Raw genomic sequence first — 22,092 nt, forward strand, 5'->3', positions numbered from 1 at the left:
CAATTAGATTGCTGTTCCATGTGAATAATAAGGTCAGTAGTTTTGTGCGAAGAAGATGGCGGGAAATGGATTTATCCAAGATAAGATAAATGACAGCTTAAATCTTTCATGTAACAGATCAGGACCACTATATTTCTGTCGTCAGAATACATTTTCGTAGTAATTTCCCCAAATACAAAATTAAATGTAAACATGCCCCTGTGAAATTTGCCAATTCATTCCACGTGAAATTAATAACGAAGTTTACATAGAACAGTAAATTCCATTGAGGTCTTTAAATTAAAATACTAATGAGTTACATGATACTATATGCTTAACACATTTTCGTGTCCTGTATGTTTTACAGCTTATATCTTTCTTAAAACAATGCTCTTTCATAATGTACAGAGCATATGGCACAGAATTCCTATTTGATATCATTCAATACTAGCTATAAAGCATCATGAGATTCTAGACAAACACAGAATCTATCTGCATTGGTTCCGTTGACTTTTCGACTTGACATGCTAATGGAGTAATTACATAAAAAAAAGTCGAATTCAGTATTATCAATAACTCGTTAACAGATATACGGGGACACCTGTTTTTTTGTTAAAGACTTAATGCTGCCCTCTAGTTGGTTATTTTTTCATTTAGTTGCTGTCTTATTGATATATATGTCATACCTCTTTCAATTTCAAGTTGACAACTTTTAGAATTACTTGGTACTCTTTATATATTATAAAAGTTATGGGAAATCACTACGTAGAAAAGGAAAAAAAAAGAAAAAGAATTGCACCTTTCTTGATAACGTTGTTAGTCATCTCAAAGTCACAGTTCGAATTTGTAAATATGTTGCGACGTCAGGAGTAGAAAAAAAAATCCAATAACTTATGATTTAGGAATGCAATGATATTCTCACTAACTAATGAAACAATTACTGAGACAAGAAGTATTTGTCCAACGATAATGCATTGTTCATTGCGTTTTGTAACACCATATAACATTTTCTGATAATCTATTAGGGTGTTTAAAGTCCACTATATAGAGTTTTATTTACCTTTGAAATCACAAAAAGATGCTTTATATCATGAATTATATTCTGTGCCAAAGAAACAAGATTGGTTATGTCTTTTACGAATATTGGATACACGCTTCCCCTATATGACAAGAGAACTGAAAAGTTCAGGAGTCTCTCGTTTTGGAATTGTGAATGCACGTCCAACTAATAATGTTTTCAGTTTTTGTTTCGTTTGGTTGTTTTCTTGTGAATGAATTTCTGAAATCTCTTGGTTTATTTTACAATGATACTAGTGGCTATGGTCCAAGTATTTCGAAAATTACGTTCTGAAAACAGAAACAATTGTTCGTCAATCTGTGCATATTATTAATCCGTTATATCATAGTCTTTAAATGTTATCTCAAAGAAAAAGAAAGACGGAAGGTTTTTTTCCAGCAATCTGTCAAAAAATGCGTTGTGTGTCGTTAAAAACACGTGTTCTCCGAGAATTTTAAACACGTAGTAGTCAAACATTCAGTGGATTGGTCGATAACCCAGGTACAACATTTTGAGTATTATGAAAACAAACAATTATATGAGCGGGAAAATTAATATGCTAAATTCTACAAACCGTATAAGGTAGTGGGACCTGATTAAAAGACAATCATTTGGATTTTGTTATCAGGAATATAACGTTATACTTTTTTGTTCAAAATAAGGTAAGTTTACATATTACAGTATTAAACCACAAGCTTACTGGAAATGTGTATGCCACGCCTACGATAGTAAAGGGGCAATATGTTTTGTTGTCTATGTGTCCGTCCGCACATATTTCGTATTCATTTTGGGTTATGGTAGACAAAATATTTGGTTTCACGTTGTATTCCATGAAGTGGTCATATCAACTGCAAAAAAATTACAAATGTTCACCGTGATGTTAATAAAAGAAAGCTGATCTGTACATTGCATTTCGGTTCATGGAACATGATTGTGCGATCTGGGAATAGCGTTTTATAGACACATATTCCATTTGTTTACATGATCAAATAAAAAGGACTAACTAAGGAATAAATTATTTTTTTTAATAAACCATGGGAAGAGAAAGTATATTTCTTTAATCACAGAGAGATTGCTTAATCTTCAATTTTGCATGGTCAATCTCAAGAAGGCTTTTTCAAAATCAATGATTTTCATTTATTGCTACGAAATCCCCAAGATTTCAATCCCTACCTAATATTATCACAGTCGACCTACTTTATTCAGACATAACAGCTTTGTTTGTTTACTTGTTTGAAATGTGTCACATAAAAAAACTCAATTTATACTTCTAACGAAAGGGTATAATTTTTCAACGTTTAAAACATGCTGCGTATACAAAGACATAATTGTTATATTAAGTGCATGTGTTTAGTCCATAAACGTATACAGAAACTTCTATTCTGTATTCTTTTATACTAATATACCTTAATTTTCCAATATAAATTGCGCATAAAATAGAAATGGGTGATTCATATAGACAATTGTTGTGCAGTGTTTCTATTAATAAAACATCTTATCGAAGTTCGTAACAGGTAGTTGTGTAATAGTTCATCGATAGGTTAAGTGTTTGCTAAAATATCTTTTAGCAGGCATGAAATGTAAATACAAAATGTATTTTGAAACATATTAAATTAGCACAGATAGCTTAACATGGGTAAAGAAATATGGTCACATGGATTATCAGCCACATCCTTTTGAAGTGTGGTCGTGAAATCCAATACACCGGGAAGGTAAAGTTCATCGCTCTCTGCGTGTTAAAACTCCTTGCAACATCTTTTGGAGGTTCTACATACTCTTTTTACTGAGTTCTTCTCTTAAATCCCCCAATATTACCGGAACACGTTCCAGAAACTACCTTTTTGGAATTAATACATACTTTCTAACAGTTCATTACATTATGTTTCTTACAATATGATTATCATTTTAGTTATATAATTTACAAGTCTGCAGAATAGGAGTTCATACTTAAAACTGGGAATACTGATTCATACTGATGTCGAAAAACAGACCAAATTCTAGAATAGAAGGTACTATGCTCGTTCGAACACTTTTTATTAAAACAAAAAGACCAAAGTCTGATATGGCATGAGATACACACCAAATCCAACAGAGTCTATTAGAATAAAAATATACCAAGTATCATTCGCATTGTATTTCCTATCTAAGGTGATTTATTCTGTAACGTACTCGTAGTAGTTAATTTAAAGACCAATCCATGAGTTACACTATTTTCAACTAATATGCAAGAATTTATTGGCAACTGATGAAAACCATTCAACAGATCATGATGTAATCATTCATGACACTGCAGATCATGATACAATAATTGGTTTAGAAATCAAATACGAAATTTGGATATCAAACGGTCGCGTGTTATTTTTATTGTTCAATGTTTTGAGGGATAAATTGTTTCGTTTGATTTAAAATGACTAACACACGGTAACATGTTATTTTTATATTTTATGTTTTTATGGATAAATGGTTTCGTTTCATTTTCTTTTAAATCTTACAATATAATTTTGAGATATGAATACTTCAGTTATTGTAACACTCAACACTCATAAGTCGACAAAGAGACAAATAAATCCATAAATCACTACAGGTGCGTAGAGATCTAAAGATTGATCACAAAAATTACTTGTGGCTATCTCTGTCATGTTGTTGAAGGAGGCCAATCCGAATATTAGTAAAAGGCACCTCTGTGAAAGATAATACCACCAAATGTATAGAGTTATTTAAATTGTGCGTAGATAGTATACCTCTACTCTAGACATATAGGCTACACACCAATCATCTTGTCAGTCCGTCCAGTACATATGCGGATACCACCAAATGTATAATGTTCATTTTAAACTTGAGGAGAAATTATACCTCTACTCTTATCAGCTTGTCCGTCCGTCCGTACAATAAACATTTTTGTCATACTATTCTCAAGAAATGATAATCAAGTCGACTTAACATTTGGTCACTAGCTTGAAAAGTTGTAACGTAAGAGCAGTTTCATTTGTCAAATATTTATATGCTTTTTTCTGATACTTTGAAATATGATTGGGTAAGCGGACGATGCGAGGCGTGCAGTATCTGGTTTGCCCAATACTAATTCAAAGGAAGTCAAATATATGATTAAAAGGTGGCCAGTATTGAAACATTATGTATATAATTAATAAATAACTCATAATTCATTGATTTAATTATCAAATTTTGACACAGCTTTTTATTCAATGATTGATACGTACAATATATGTAGAGATCATGATGTACTTCAGTTCAGACAAGTGCAGTACATGTCACTGTTTTAACTTTGCAGGTCGTGTACCACATGAAGATGAAGCACTTGCTCAATCTCTGGGCGACATCGAACTAGATTTACCTATTGATTCTGACAAAGGTAATAAACACCAGTTTTCGGCTTAGAACTGTTTTGCTACTATTACAGTAGACAACGATTTTTATAACGGTTTATTGTAGGAAACGTAGAATCGAAAAAAAAAATCAATTTTGATATCTGCAACGGTAAATTATCGTTCTTTAATGTGAGGAAGAGGTAAAAAAACTGACAAATAAATATAGGTAGGAAAGATGACTCTTTAGATAGTGTTTGCTGCACGAACTTAAAGATTCCTCATTGGAATATACGTCAAACTATACAGCATTTGAATATACAATTATGAAGAAAAGGTGCCAACTTACTTCATACATGTGTCTCATTTGCATAAAATGAAATGTGGATTATGCGTAAATGAGATGGTCTGTTTTACACAACAGAGCCAGATTTTTTAGAATATATATGTTTGTTATTGAAAAAATATTACAACTGAAACTTAAGTGCATACGCGAAAATAAATCATTATTTTTTTTCTGAAATATTTGAAATCTTCTTTCTAATTTCCAGAAAAGTCGGAAGTGCGGTAAGGGCCCCTTTCGTCCTTCAAAAACAAAGTATTACTATAGTAGGTGATTTTAGCTTAAAAATATTAACTACGAGAAAAGATTAAATAGAAACATCTTTAAGATATCATGAATATGTACAGATTTTTTGGTCTAAATATTACTTTTTTTTATTACAAAAAAGACAAAAAATGTATGTGTTTACACATGTTTATTTCGTTTTTTTGGTTTTTTTAAATATTGAGAGCATGCAAGTACCACAAAATATCAAAATTAAATTATTCATTGTTCATATACACAAAGATTGTGTTAAACGTAGATATTATTTGTATTTATGTATGCAAAAATATATATTATGTTTCTCCGTAAATTTTTACTAAGTTTTTAAAGAATGATGTATCTAAAAGTAAAAACCCAAAGGATGACTGGGGAATAGAAATATGGTCACTACAGGTCTTCTTCCGACCGGCAGTAAACCCCAAAGTTGGGCATCTGTTTGGTTGTGCGGGATTTACAAGTATGCAGACACGTAAATAAATCAGTCCTCATTGTCAATAAGCATAGTTGGTGAAAGAAACTTTAAAACTTCCAATACAAAATCATACAATGTAATTGAAACGTTATGATGCTTTATAGTATTATTTTTGACCTGGAATGCTGAAAGGGAATAAATAAGCATTCACAGTAATAAAAGGTATAGAATTGGAATGAAGGGCGATACCCTATTAAGGTAAACTTTGACATTATTGCAGTTGGAACCCTTAAGGTAGATAGGAGACTTAAATCAAAATCCATAGAATTTTTCAATAATTTGTCTAAATGTAGTTCATATCATGCTTTTTTCAATAATATAATAAAAAGTATGGGTCACCGGACTTTTTTCATGCAACGTGTTGTGCAAAATTGTCAGATTTTGTATAGATTATGCACGGAAAACCAAATTTTGTGTGATAAAAAGAAATCTACACCATAGAATTTAAAGAGATAAAATATGAGAAGATAGCTCTAATAATATGTTTTCAGATAAGAAAAAGAAAAAATGGGTCACCGGACTCGTTTTCTTGCTACACAATAAAATATGTAAATTCACAACACATTCTATTATAAAAATTACTTTATTTGAGTTATCTCCACTTATTTCTGAGTTACTTTTCTTATGTGGCAAAGTTGAAAAAAAAGTGAATCAAACAAAAAAAAATGTTTTTTTGTAAAATACAGCCGTAAATATGATAAAACACATAATTTTCTATATTAACACGAAAAGTCTTACACATGAATTACATACTACTCATGAAATTTGCACATTTTATTAAAGATGTCGACCGATTGTAATCTTATTTTGTATCTTTTGCAGCCAGAGAAGTCCATGCAACAGACCACATTGACAAACTCATTAATGACACTTCAGATCATGGTACAATATTTGGCTTAAACATCAAACACGAATTACGAATACCAAGTAAAAGAGGTAACACACAGTTATATGCTATTTTTATTGTCTTATGTGTTTAGAGATAAATGGTTTCATTTAATGTAAAATTAATAAAACACGGTTACATGTTATTTTGATTTTGTATGTGTTGATGAATAAATGGTTTCATATTTTTTTAAATGAACGTTCAAAATCTTACTGTTTATGAGACATGACCTGGTATTCCGAATTCGTAAATCTTTTGTTACAATACTTCAATTATTGTAACAAAAGATTTACGAATTGTAACAAAAGATTTACGAATAACGAATACCAGGTAAAAGAGGTAACACACAGTTACATGCTATTTTTAGTGACTTATGTTTTTAGACATGAATGGTTTTATTTAATGTAAAATGAAATAACACGGTTACATGTTATTTTGATTGTCTATGTTTTGATGGATAAATGGTTTCCTTTTCGTTTAAATGGCCGTTCGAAATCTTACTGTTTATGAGAAATGATGCTTAATACTTCAGTTATTATAACAAATGATTTTTTTAAAGTCGAAGAAAAACTGAAAACAACATAGCAAAAAACAAAACAAAAACGACGAAAACACGAACAAATCCATAAAACAATACATAAAACGAGAAAACTTTAGATTGATTACAAAATAGTTAATGTGATATATTTTCGAAATTACTTGTGGCTACCTCTGTTATGGGTTGAAAGAGGCCAATCTGAATATAAGTAAAAGGCACCTCTGTGAAAGATAATACCACCTAATGAGTTTATTTTGAATTTGCGTAGTTAGTATACCTCTACTCTTAAAGTATGGGCTACACACCAATCATCTTGTCCGTCCGTTAGTCCGGCAGTCCGTCCAATAAATATGTTCGTGATATTTTTCTTAAAATCTGCCGAACTAGTCGATTTAATATTTGGCCAATAGCTTAAAAGAAATAATTTGTAACGTAAGAGCGGTTTTTTGTCATATATTTAGTTCCTGTTTTCTGATACTTTGAAGAAAAGGTGCAAACTTACTTGCATACGAAGTCTCATCTGTATAACATGAATGTGGATTGTGCAAAAATGAGATGGTCTGATTCACAAAAAAATGCCAGAATTGAAAATATGTCTGTTATTGAAAACACATAACAAATGAAACTTAGCGCATACTCAAAAATAAATCATGCTCGTTCTTTGTGAAAATATATTAAACATTAATCTAAAACATTCAAATGATTTCATCGATTGTTATCTCGCCTGCAACGATGTTGGCGTCAACAATTGTAAAGTTTTCTGCTTTAGATTGATTGATTGATTGTTGGTTGCTTAAAGTCCAGTGGCAAAAATTTCATGCATGTTCAGGACAAGAATAAATTAACAATAAATACAATAGGTAGGTCTTATAATAGGTCGGGGAAATTTAGACTGCCACTGGAAAATGAGGGGAAATTGGATAGGGACAGAAATTTGGCCTTGCAACAAGCAACCTACGAACCCCGCAAAGAGTTGTTACAAGGGGTTTTAACGTGCAGAGGGTGTGGCACTCTCTCGCTACAAGTGGCATCGGATTTTACGTCCCCATTCTGACCGAACTTGGCTGTGTACTTGTACATCCTGCACAGCCAAACGGGCACCCCTTTTTGCCAAGGGACTTACTGTGGTCGGAAGAACCATATTTTGTATGAAGTTGCATTACTATCATTACATATCAGTTTGACGACTATTTGGACACCCTGTCCCGTAGGTTATGTTATGGTCCAGTGACTTTCAATTAATTTCTAATTTTCAATGTTGAGTTTTCTACTTTAGTTAGTCTGATAGAAGCTTCTCCCAATAGACAACGATGATTTCTATAAAGTTACATTACCGTTTTTTTTTTCACCATTTTGAGGCCCTGCTCACTATTTTATGGTTCAATGACATTGAATTAATTAGCAATGTTGCTGGTATTTGTCTCGCTTGCCACGACAATTGCAGTATGCGATAGTGTAAACTATTTGTATATAGCTTTATATTTCAGAACGTAAAAGACCTGGATGCTTCATACCTTGTATGAAGTTTCTGTCTGTTATATGGCAAGTGTTCTTGACCTCGTTTTCATGGTTCAGCGAATGCTGGAAAAAAAAGAGATTTTTTGTCATGTGAATTTCTTACTTATTTTGGGTAATAGGATATCTATGTTTGGTATATGGGTTATTCGCAACTTCTACATGTCTGTTTGACAGGAGTCACCTGACCTAGACCTCATTTAATGGATCAGTGACCAAGGTAAAAGTTTCCCTTTGACAAAGGACTTTCCGTGCTGAATTTTCCTTGGAGTTCGGTAGTAAAGTTTTTGTTATTTTACTCCCCCCGGTGGATCGGGGGGCTTGCGTGTCTCAGTGACCCCAAAAGCTATGCCAGCTGGAGCTTCGTCTCCTGGTAGGGTTACCCATGCTGGACAGGTCAAAGGGTAGAGACCAGACTAAAGTGATCCGAACATCGTACGAGTTGCCCGCTGTTTTGAATAAAATAGGCTATCCAACCCGTTGGCCGTGGGTTGCTACCCGCGTCGGTGGTTGACGAGATCCTTACGTATGAGGGCTGTAGTCAGACTCCTTACGGTCAGAAAATACCCGGACGGACGAGACTATTGTTCAATAATCTGCTTTGGCTCTGATATCATCTAAACGGGAGGTCGGATGGACCCGGTCCGATCAATCGGCTGGTCATGTCGAGCCCTTCAGTTAATCCTCAACAATAAGCTTTCTTGTAACAATTTTTATTATATACACATGTATTATTTCGGATAACTGAAGAAGGCGATGGCTCATGGTTCAATCAAGTGGTACGCTTTCTATTTCGCTTGAAATCAATAAATTTGCTTACAATGACAACAATTACAAACTTTCCTGTTTCTGTCTCTCCTCACAACAGTTTGAACAGCTGTAAGGGGATCATTCGAGACAGAAGTCAATACCTTGGTGACCTTACCGTGGAAGAAATCTGTGAGGAACTTTCAAGCCAAGGTGTAACTGATGTTGTTAGATTTCAAATAAAAAAGAATGGAAATATAATCATATCAAATACATATCTTTTGACCTTTAGAACTCCAACTCCTCCTCCATCTATTACTTTAGGTTGCTTCGGAATCAGAGTTGACAGGTTTATCCCTAACCCAATTCGATGCTTCACTTGTCAAAAGTTTGGTCATGGAAGCAAACAATGTCGTGGTAAGCAAAGATGCTTCAAGTGTTCTGACGAAGGACATGAGGGAACAACCTGTAGCTCTGAATCTTCTAAATGCGTAAACTGTGGTGAATCCCATTTTTCATCATCTAGGGACTGCCCTGTTTACCTTAAGGAAAAAAATATTATCAAAATTAAAACAGAAAGAAACATCAGTTACCCAGAAGCTAAACAGATAGCTTCTGTTTCGAATTATCTCCTTGTTTCGAACAGACCATCGTGCGCCAGCAAAGTTGTCCGCTCATTCAGTCACGAGCATACACAAACTCGCATGACCTGGCCAATCGATGCTGAGACATTTACAATGCTGCCTGTTGAAAAGAACATAACGATAAAATATTAATTCCAAGAAAACCAACACCTTCTAAAACCAGTACTCAGTCAACTCAATCTTCCTTACAGAGCTCAATGTCATCATCTAAAAAAATGAAAAAAAGAAATCAAATAAAAAAGATACAGTTAAATCAGACAGTTGGGGCGGTGAATCTGTCTGGGATCTTCCCAGTGACATAGATGATTCTTCCATCTCCAATAGTCCTCCTTCATCTACATCTAATAAAACTAGTTTATCTTCTGCATCCAGTACAAAGTCTACTAAAGCCCCGTCTCCTCTTCGTTCTCCAGAACAGAAGGATGTCCCAAAGAAGCCAGCAAATACATCCTCTCAGAAGTCTTCTGATTCGAGGTCGCGGGGTAGGGGTCGAGGCGGAGTAAAACCAGCTGCGTGTGGTCCTGGAGATCGACGACTCTCCTCACACAACAGATTTTCAACACTTAACGACGAATCAGAAATGGAAATCGAAAGTGTCGCGCCACCCGAAAGATCACAATCTCAGGTGAGCAAAATAAGAATGCTGGCAAACTCGATAGCATTCGCCCGTCTATTAACAAATCATGACTTATATCATCCAATGGAATTGCCGAGGTCTTAAAATAAATCTTCTCGAGTTAACGCTTCTAGTTCAGTCTTTTTTACCTATTGCATTTTGTCTTCAAGAAACTCATCTAAAAGAAAGTGACAATTTATCTTTAAAAGGATACAACATATATAGCACTTTTTCTAAGGTAGATGAACGTGCTGCAGGCCGATCATCCATTTTTGTGAAGGACAACGTCATTCATAGCACAGTCCAACTCACCACGGATCTGCAGGCAGTTGCAATTCGTTTATCATTAGATAAAACAATTACATTATGTTCTATATATATTCCACCTAATTCAATTATAGATAAAGCAAAACTCAAAAATCTCACTGATCAATTACCCTCACCATTTATAATTATGGGCGACTTCAATGCCCACAATCCCTTGTGGGGAAGCAAGTCTCATAATGCCAAAGGTAAGATCATTGAGGACTTTGTCTCTCAAGAAGGATTATGCATTTTTAATGATGGATCTAATACTTATCTTCATCCTGGAAACGGGTCTTATTCTGCTACTGATATCACTATTTGCGATCCCTCTCTTCTTCTGGATTATTCATGGCGTGTTCATGATGATCTTTGTGAAAGTGATCACTTTCCAACAGTACTTGAACATCTTTTTACTTCTGCCCAACAGAGAGTACCACGTTGGAAACTTGACAAGGCGGATTGGCCCTTGTTTGAGAATCTCTGAAAAGCGGAACTTCAGTCAAAGATGTTTGAGACTGTACAAGATCCAATTTTAACTTTTGACACAGTCTCGGGGATAACATCTCGCACTCCGATGACAAAAGTATGGAACATGATACAAAAGATCAAAGGTAAAAATTCTAAAGCCACAGTAAAACATTTAAAAAATGGCAATGATTTATTAACATCTGAAAAGGATATTGCCAACAAGCTTGGTGAAACTTTTGCGAAATCTTCTTCTTCTAACAACTACAGGGAAGATTTTTAAAAAGTTAAAAAACAAAAAGAAAAAATAAAGTTGAACTTTAAATCAAAAAATGGTGAAAATTATAATAAACTCTTTTCTCTTGAAGAACTTAAAACATCTCAGTCAAAAGCCCATGATACAGCTTGTGGACCTGATAATATTCACTACCAACTCTTAAAACACTTGCCAGATTCCTCGCTGGAAGCTCTTTTGCAGCTCATGAATACCATCTGGGAATCTGGTGATTTACTATCAATCTGGAAGCTTGCAACCGTCGTGTCTATTCCAAAACCAAGTAAAGATCACACGGGTCCTATTAATTATCGGCCAATTGCTCTTACCAGTTGTGTCTGTAAAACACTAGAACGGATGGTCAATGATCGCCTTGTTGGGTTCCTGGAATCAAATGAGCTTTCGGCCAATATCCAGTGTGGATTCCGACAAGGTCGCAGTACTTTTGATCATCTTGTTCGATTCGAATCATTTGTCCGTAATGGTGTTGCGAAAAATGAACATGTGGTGTCGGTCTTTTTCGACCTTGAAAAGGCCTATGATACTGCATGGAAGTATGGTATTTTAAAAGATCTGTTTGATATGGGGTCGAAAGGCAATATGCCAAATTTTATTTTGAATTTTCTGTCTAACAGACAATTTAATGTTAGAATAAATTCAACCATGTCTGATCTGTATGATCAAGAGATGGGTGTCCCTCAGAGGAGTATTTTATCAGTTACATTATTTAGTCTTAAAATCAACAGCCTTGTTGAAGTTTTAAAAAGTAATATTGAAGGTTCATTGTACGTTGATGATTTTCTAATATGTTACAGAGGCAAAAATATGAATAACATAGAAAGACAATTACAATTATGTCTTGGAAGAATTGAAAAATGGGCCTCGGAAAATGGTTTTAAATTTTCTACTTCAAAAACGGTCGGGATGCATTTTTGTAACAAAAGGAAATTGCATCTTGACCCAGAACTCACTTTGTAAGGAAACCCAGTTAAAATGGTTGATGTAACCAAATTTCTTGGGTTAATTTTCGATAAAAAATTAACCTTTCTACCCCATATCAAAATGTTAAAATCAAGATGTTTAAAAGCATTAGATATTTTAAAAGTTGTCGGCAGCACCGACTGGGGTGCTGATCGCAACATTTTACTTAATTTATATAGATCTCTAGTTAAATCCAACCTAGATTATGGCTCTATAGTGTATGGCTCAGCACGGAAGTCCTACATACAGATTCTCGATGCTGTGCATCACCAGGGTTTGCGTCTCTGTCTTGGCGCCTTTAAAACCTCACCAGTTGAGAGTCTGTATGTAGAGGCTGATGAGCATTCACTTTTTGACAGACGTTTGAAGCTTGGACTTCAATATGCTGTCAAACTAAAAGCCTATTCAGATAATCCTGCCTACAGCTGTGTTTTTAATCCAATTTAAGAAGATATTTTTGCAAAACATGAAAACAAAATTCCTCCGTTAGGTATACGTTTAAAGCCACAATTTAGCTACTTTTGATTTAAAATCTGTTGCTCAAGTTGAAACTTGCAAATGTCCTCCATGGGAACTTCCCAAACCAAAAATGATATTTGATCTCCGTAAACACAATAAAAATGAAACAAATCCTCTTTTAATTCAGCAACACTATGCTGAAAGTAAAGCCAATTATTCCGATTTTTCAACTGTCTATACTGATGGATCAAAAGATGGTGACAGAGTTGCATCTGCTGCTGTCTTCGGGAACAGAGCTGCAACTCTCCGTTTGCCATCTGCTGCATCCATCTTTACTGCTGAAGCGAAAGCAATAATTTTGGCTTTGAAATTTATTGTTTCTTCAGATAAATCCAAATTAATTATATGTTCTGATTCACTTTCATGCTTACAAGCTACACAAAATACTAAAATTAAAAACCCAACAATTCTCAAAATTTTATATGTAATGAGGAATTTAAAAATTCTTCTTAAAGAAATAATATTTCTATGAGTGCCGAGTCATGTTGGAATCCATGGAAACACAGCTGTAGACCTTGAGGCAAAGAATGCCCTGGGTGACACTTTATCTAACTGTAATATACCATATACCGATTTTAAATCTAATATTAGAGAACATGTTTTTAATATTTTGAAAAATGAATGGAGTAAGAGAGATGGTAACAAATTACATGAAATTAAACCTAATTTAGGTAAACCTTCTAACAATTTAATGTGCAGAAAAGATCAGTGTGTTATTTCTAGATGCCGAATTGGTCATACTAGAGTGACACACGAGTATCTTTTTGAAAATGAAGATGAACCACAATGTGTACCTTGCAACTGCAAGTATACTATTAAACATGTTTTAATTAATTGTATTGACTTTGCTGATATTCGGAAGAAGCATTTCAATGTCAATAATATGTATGATTTATTTAATAATGTTCCATTTACAAATATTGTTTCATTCTTAAAAGAAATTGAAATATATTATAAAATATAAAAAATGTTGTTATATTTAAAACGATTTTTATTTTTATCACGTTATCTTAGTGTTGATTTTTATTTGTAAATAATCAATTTGCTTTAGTCTAGAATTTTAGTATATTGAAAGACCTTTTGTCTGATTTTAAAAATATACCTTAAATTGTTATAATATTCGAATTAGCTCTCGCCGCGATATAGCCTTTCTGTGCTAATGCGGCGTAAAGCAAACAACAATCAAGCATGTTATTTTACTTTTACATGATTCGGTCCGTTTTCCAGATACTATAAGCAGAAGATTAACTATATGTGAAGTATGGAATGATTGCAAGGAGTACATGTCTGTCTGGGTGGTTTCATTTGACCTGAACCTCATTTTCATGGTTCATTGGTCAACGGTAAGTCTTTTTGTGTTTTGGTCTGTTTTCAAGTACTATGTGCTATAGGTCGCCTAAATTTGGTGTATAGAATTATTGTAAGGTGTACATGTCTGACTAGCCGGTATCATCTGACCTTGATCTCGTTTTCATGAATCATTGGTCGATTTTAAGTTTTTGTGTTTTTGGTCTGTTTTTTTTAATTACCATAAGCAATCGGTGAACTATATTTGGTGTATGTAGTGATTGTAAGGTGTACATCTCTGTCTAACATGATTTATCTGACTTTGACCTTATTGTCAAAGATCCCTAAAGATGTTAAGTTTATATGATACTTTTGTAAAACTTTATCTTTTATACTTTTAACATAAAACCAATTGTCAGTAAAGCAGGCGAGCATTTCAACGTGTGCACTTTTGTGTTCCTAAAATTGACTCTTGGGTTAGGGATAAAGCTGAAGAGGGTATAGTTTGGATAACCGGATGTGTTGTTGATTCCAAAACCTTTAAGTCGGACATTCAAAAAAGACATGTAAAAGAAAAACGATAGCATCACATATTCTGTCGTCTAGAAACTTGGTCACATAAAGGTTTGAATATTGGTGCCCGAGAAACAGTGTAACTGATGGATTGATCTGCAAATAACTGATCCCATTGTCTTGTTATAGTTAACGAATTGTCTATCGTTGTTTGCACCTGAGTTCATCAACATTTTGGTATTGTTTCCATTTGATTGGTTTGCTTGGACATAACCGGGAAATGAATGTCCGTTTTCGTTATCCAAAGTTGTCACTTGGTGCCTTAACGTAGAAATCTTTGATGTTCAAAGTTATTTGTCTTTTTTGATTGAATGATTGTTGGTTGCTTAACGTCCAGTGGCAAATATTTCATGCATATTCAGGACGAGAACAAATTAACAATAAATACAATAGGTAGGTTCTGTAATGGAGGCGTCCGGGATCAAGGTCGGAGAAACTTAGACTGCCACTGGAAATGAGGGTATATTGGATAGGGACAGACATTTAGCCTTGCAACAGGTCACCTACGGACCACTCAAAGAGTTTTTGCAAGGGTTCTTAACATGCAAAGAGCGTGACACTCTCTTTACACGAGGCATCGGATTTAACGTCCCCATTCTGACCGGACGTGGCTGCAAATTTGTATATCCCGCACAGCCAAACGGATGCCCCACTTTAGCAAGGGTTTTACTGCCGGTCGGAGGAAGACCAATGGTGACCATACTTCTATTCCTCAGTCACCCTTGGGGGCTATGTCTTTTTCGTAACTATATTACAGATCAAAAAAGTACTGCAGATACAGATAAATATACTGAATGTATTTGTTAGCATAGTTTAATTAAAATTCATAGTAAATTTGGTAAAACGGGGGACAGAGAGTTCCAATACTCTATAATGACCTCCTGCTGCAAAATATTTTTTCCTTGTCGTCAGGAAATATAATTGAGAAAAAAAAAATGATGCATTATATTAAATACTGCCAATAAAAATCACAGGATGTAATTGAAACGTCTGCGATGCGATAAAGTGTAATTTTTCAACAAGGACACAGAAGAAGAATGATAAGCATTTACAGTTGTAAAATTAAGAGAAATTGAATTTAGTGGCAACAGTGACTTTACTGCAGATGGAACCCTTGTTGCAATACAATCACAAAATTTAGAAATTTAGAATTTTAAAAAGACAAAAATTAAAAAAAATATGTCAAACGGAAAAACGTCTGAGGATGCAAATTCTGGCAAAATTCTTGGTACTGGATAATTTGATTGAATGTTGCTTGTTTAACGTCGAGTGGAAAACATATTCAGGACGATTGGTAATTTAAAGTAGACTGATGTTTTACGCTGTATCAAATCATGTTGTTTTCATTTGCAGCTGGTAAAGTCCATTCAACAGATTATGATGAAACTGTCATTCTTAAGACTGTTGATAATGGTATAAAATTTGGTACAGAAATCAAATATGGAGTGAGACCAAGTAAAAGAGGTAATACACGGTTACATGTCATTTTAATTGTTTTATATTTTAAATGATAAATGGTTTCTCTTTATTTAAAATGACTAACACACGGTTACACGTTATATTTAATATTCTATTTATAAGAGATAAATAGATCCATTTTATTCAAAATGACCTGTTCTAAAACAAACAATTTAAAAGAAATCATTATAAATACTTCAGTTATTATCATAAAACATTTCATAATGTTTAACGTAGTATGTTTTCAAAATCACATGTCGCTACCTCTAGACTGTTATGTGGTTGAATGATGCTACTCAATAAAAGGCACCTCTGTGCATTGTAAAAGCGAATACAAACAAATGCATAGAGTTCGTTTAAAACTTAAGTAGATGTTTTACCTCTATTCTAGGAGCGGCGGCAATATTACAATCATGTATATATATATATAGAGAGAGAGAGAGAGAGAGAGAGAGAGAGAGAGAGAGAGAGAGAGAGATTCGACCACTGCATCAAGTGTGGTACGATATTTATCCACTCGAGACAGTTAGATTTTCAAATTTAAAACTGTCGAGAGTTGATAGATATCGTATTGCACGATATTTGGTTGTGGAATCTGATTCTTTAATAATTTTAGACGATCCTTATTTTCGAATGATTTGCAAAAAAAATTTGTTTTTTCTATGTTACGTCATCAGATATGGTCGCTTTTTATATGACATCACAATAGGAAATTAAGAGGAACGCAAGAAAATAATCGAATTTTGACCAATGAAGAACTGAGATCAAACGAACCATACCTTGATTAAATAAAAATAATCAACAGGTCAGGAAATGGATGAATTGGGTTAGAATTAGAGAAACATATATATATATATACATGAGTTCGAATCCCGGCGAGGGAAGAACAAAAATTTGCTTCCGTAAATTGGCAGGTTTAACATTTTTGTGCTGATATTTAGAGAAGAAACTTGCTTTTAACAATAGGTGACATTGATTTACATCAGTTCAGACACGTGCAGTACATTTCGATGTTTTAATTTTGCAGTTCGTGTACCACTTCTGGACGAAGGCTGGGAATCTCTAGGCATTAGTGGACTAGATGTACCTATTGATCATGGAAAAGGTAATGAAAACCAGTTTTGTAAACAGTTAATTTATAATTATGACCATATCAATGATAATTCATGTTAACACAGAAGTGCTGACAGCGGGCTGGTGATACCCTCGGGGAATAAAAACTCCACCAGCAGTGGCATCGACCCAGTAGTTGTAAATAAACTCATCATAGATACCAGGATTGAAATTTTGTATTTGCGCCAGACGCGCGTAAAATGGGATGTTGATTATGCGTAAATGAGATGGTCAGTTACACACATAATACAGGATTTTGAAAATAAATATGTATACATGTCCATGAAAACAAATATAACAGTTGAAACTGAAATGCATATTTTTTTTTTCTTCAAAACTTGAGAGATTTATTCTTATTTTCAGAAAAATTGCACCCAATGAAATATCGACGAACAGACAAAATAATATCCTTTATGTATACTCTTTATCCGAAAATCTTGTATAGCCGTTTTGTATACTGGTTGAAAAAAGTCCATAAATGGCCGGTTTTATCGTATTCAGTTACTGCACCGTTACTTTTGCTGGTTACCCTTCATGATTAATATTATGCATTGTCGTAGGGGCCGAGGCATAGTTGAGTCATTTTCAGAAAATGTCGAATTTTGAAATAGAAAAATTGAACAAAAGTTACTCATTTAAACCACTCTCTTCATGCAATCTTGATAATGTCATACAAGAATATATTGAAACATTTTTTTTATGGGAGGTGCAATATATTGTCTCTCCTGGTACCATGTTTAAAAGAAATTATGAGTTATTAAGAAAAGATTACAATAAAATTTCAAGCTTGTTTTTCATAGCCAGTAAGATGGTTTTCAAGAATGAAAACGTCTATATATATTTTTTCATTGTGTGTAATGATAGATTATTTGTCAATTTCCATGTTGAACGTAAGTCTAAGGTAGTAAATCATAGTGTTCAGTATTTTTTTTTCTTTCTGATAAGCCCAACATCAAGTCATTCCCTCGCATGTTGGTTTACATTTGTCATTTTGTTTTTGGTAACAGGAACATACGTTAACGATATATCACCATATAAAAGTTCTATCCTGTTATTCCTTTTGTCTATCATGTTGCCGATATGCTAAATTGCGAAGATTAAGACGTCGAAACCTTTAAATGAGTTCAAACAACCAAACATTTCATTATGTGTAACATTATAAGTAATTATATACTTTTTAAAGAGGTTTCAGTCAAATATTGTCTATCCTGTTACTGTAATAATAGTAACCATAGTAACATGATAGACAAACATCTTCATTTATTACTGCTGTTATGAAATAACTACTCCGTTTGATGCAGTTATAATGTTTTTGTGCATTGATTTTGGTTTCCAACACGTAATTGCACTTTTTACAAGTACAATATTGTTGTAATTAATGAATTTGTTGGTAGCAGCATAGAAATGATAAAAGGGTACCCATTTATATTTTTTTCACTAAATGTATTGAATTTTTTTTTCTCTTCACTGCTATGCAAGAACGTGCTATGTTAAATTTTTATGATGCTTTGTGCTTTTTAAATCATCACTGTACAGTTCCAAATTCATAGTGAGAAACAATTTAACGACTTATCTAATAGCGGGGAGGGGAAATCTTCCAGAAAAAAAAAACGTTTTCAATAGTCTTTCATGTACGCCGATTGAATTTAGTTTGTAGAAAAAAATGTTACATAGAATAATAAAGAAGGTGTGATTTTTCGTTAGAGTTATTATTAAAATTCTAAAATAGTTCCTTTTGTAGATATCAAGGCAATCAGAAAATAGGGAAAAAATCAGTTGAAATGTGTTACCCAGACACTGTACGCACATAAGTTACTCAGAAATCGGACTTAAATGTATTTTAATCTTATCAAAATAAATCTAAATCGTTATTATTATTGATGTTCCGACTCATAAATCCTACAAACTTTCATTTCAACACTTTCAACTGCATTTTCCATGACAAATAAAACTTTTAGCATAGGTGTACTGAAAATTCGTCATGTTTTTAAATTGACCCAATTATGTCCTCCTTTTTGCATTGAAAATAAAAAAATTAAACTGAATTAGAACACTGACTAACTTCTAGACTAAAAGACTATTGAAAACGTTTTTTTTTTTTCTGGAAGATTTCCCCTCCCCGCCTTTTGCAGTATTAAGTCTACTCCTACACCACTGTTATGTCTCACTATCAATCTAATTAAAATATATGACTGTGATTTTGCTGTGCTTTTCACAGAAGAGTAACGAGTTACTTATAGATGAAATTGTACTCAGATCAGTCATCCTACATGCAGTGTTAACTTTCTTATTGTTTTATTTTATAGAAGTCAATAAGATATCTGTAGCAAGCATTACTGACAACAACATGCATATGAGACCATGGCCTGTTGTTATAGTGCCGCCACCGCCGCCAGATCCGCCGAATCCGAATTAACAATGATGAATTTGTTCTTAATAAAATAAGAAGTGTATTGGAGCCTCAATTAGTTTCCATAGCTATCAGCTTTTAGTCGTGTCTCCGACGAAAGTCGCGAAAGCCAGACATAGTGATCCCACTTTCCGTCTGCATCAACATCGTCAAAACTTAGGTTTGGTCTGTGGTTTCAGTTTTTTTTATATCCATAGCTTTTTCCAACCTACATGGAATTTTATGAAACTTGGACAAAAGCTTCTTCGTGATAAAGAAAATAATTGTCAGAGCAAAGTTTTGATTTTTTGTTTTTCTTTCATTATTCCGTACTTTCCAGATAAATGGGCTTATATTTTTTAGACAATACTTACATTTTAAACCCCAAAAAAATCTCAGTATTTTGCTGCTAACTTTTACAGACTTTTTTGAAACTTGGACAGGAGCTTCTTCGTGATAAAAAAATAAGTGTCCGAGCAAAGTGGTTTTTTTTTCCTCACTATTCTGTATTTTCCAGATAAATGGGCTTATTTTTTTTTAGACGATACTTACATTTCGAACCAAAACAAAATTTCAGTATTTTGCTGCTAACTTTTACAGACAGTCTAGGAATGATATTTTTAGACATAAAAAACGTAACATTCATGAAATGACATAAAACTTGGACATAAGCTTCTTCGTTATCAAGAAATGCCATTTGAAGTTAAAAGTAAGCTTTTTTCCATTATTTCACTTATAAATGGAAAAATGTTTTTTGACAGTCAACTTACACTTTTTCTTTGACAGAATCAATCGCAGGCGAGATACAGGGTTCTAAGGATAATCTTTAAAAAGAGATTATTTTAAAGGTTCATATAGATATAAATACATGTATAAGAAGTTGTGTGGTATATGTCAATGAGACAGATAATCAACGACAAAAATAACTACACGACATCTAGAATCCTCATAAAGTCTTCAGGACTGGTGTCGATAATTCGAAGACTTGTCTTCAATAGTGATCAACACCAGGTTCTCAAAAAACAAAAAGCAATAAGATATTATATCGAACAGTTGTTGTTTTTTTTCTACTTTGTTATTGTTTTTTTTTCTGTGAAAATTTGTGCATGTTGTAATAGACCTTTTCAACAATTGTCTACAGTTGAGAACGACTACGACAGGTGAGATATGAAGGGTCATCTCAAAAATAAAATTGAAAAAATATTATTGATCGCATATGATTTTTTTGATTGCCAATGAGACAACTATCCAACACGACGTGTATAAAAGCAATTGTTGTGTGCCGTACCTTATTTTGTTTATTAAATATTTGCTTATCAAATTTAAACTCAAGTTATTTGTGAATTGATTATGAAGAAAAGGAAGGACTTCAAAGTTTCATTTCTTTTAGACGTCGAGTTGGAAAATGAAAAAAAAAAAAAAAAATAAACCTGTATTTTTGTACTATATAGATGTTTAATTAATCAATGTTTTAGGTCTGTTGACTAGGGCGGTACATGTTTCTACAATGTCTGTTCATTTTGGCTTCGGATGCCTCAATGCACCCATTACTAGTACTTTATTTCTTTTTAATTCACTAATTTGATGTTCAACTTGAAATCGATATTCAGCAATAATGCAATTTAAATTTCGACTCTTTCTCTTTAAATTATCCGGTTTACTGTGCCGTCCCTGGACCTGCTTGCTACCCGGCAACTAGATGCCGTAGCTGACAAGAGAGAGGAGGAAGCTGATGAATTGCCTCGTCCTAATGTTGTACGACCAAAACAAACTTAAAGAAAAATAGCGCCCATAAATGAACCTCATTCGCAAGAATCAGCTGGAGTGCAATAAATTCATAACAAAATAGATACCAAGATTTTTAAAGGCCCTTTGTGTCTGTTCTGATTAAGATTCAGATTCAAATCGTTAGCTTTTTTTCGTTGTCTTGCTTTTTTATGACTTCCGCAGTAGGAAAAAAATCACAATATGCAACATATAAAACAGACATTCAGAGTTACCGCATGGTCTGCATTTTAATTTCCCAACCACCAAAAAATGAAGAAAAGGAAACAAAGTTACCATCTTTGATCGAATAAAAAGGAAATACATATGAAAGCGAAGCATAACGTCAAAATATCAAATTGTAAAATACAAATTCTATTGTGACAGAAACTTACCAATTGCAATGACCAACTTGTTAAGGAATTGTTTCAGGCGCATTAAACATGCGGCGGGGTTTTACTAGTATAATTGGATCTAAAACCTCCCCTATGTATGGTCAGAGATGAAATTTAAAAACCATTATGCATGGAAAAAATAGAAAAGAGTAGAAAACCAAAGCTATGTCCTGAAAAGGGCAAA

General features: G+C 33.6%; 1 protein-coding gene across 1 annotated transcript; it reads left to right on the top strand.

The window, feature by feature from the left end:
* The first annotated feature begins 1,490 nt into the window (after positions 1 to 1,490).
* LOC127722133 (uncharacterized) lies at positions 1,491 to 19,815 on the top strand. The gene is made up of 7 exons (XM_052228979.1): positions 1,491 to 1,698; positions 2,946 to 3,045; positions 4,326 to 4,406; positions 6,261 to 6,374; positions 16,143 to 16,253; positions 17,275 to 17,352; positions 19,667 to 19,815. Exons 2-7 carry the CDS (start codon positions 3,012 to 3,014, stop codon positions 19,774 to 19,776), a joined length of 528 nt encoding a protein of 175 aa, XP_052084939.1. The 5' UTR covers positions 1,491 to 1,698; positions 2,946 to 3,011; the 3' UTR covers positions 19,777 to 19,815.
* The last annotated feature ends 2,277 nt before the right edge of the window (positions 19,816 to 22,092 follow it).

The sequence above is a fragment of the Mytilus californianus genome, unplaced genomic scaffold (assembly GCF_021869535.1).
Source record: "Mytilus californianus isolate M0D057914Y unplaced genomic scaffold, xbMytCali1.0.p SCAF_12, whole genome shotgun sequence".
Taxonomy (NCBI): Eukaryota; Metazoa; Mollusca; class Bivalvia; order Mytilida; family Mytilidae; genus Mytilus; species Mytilus californianus.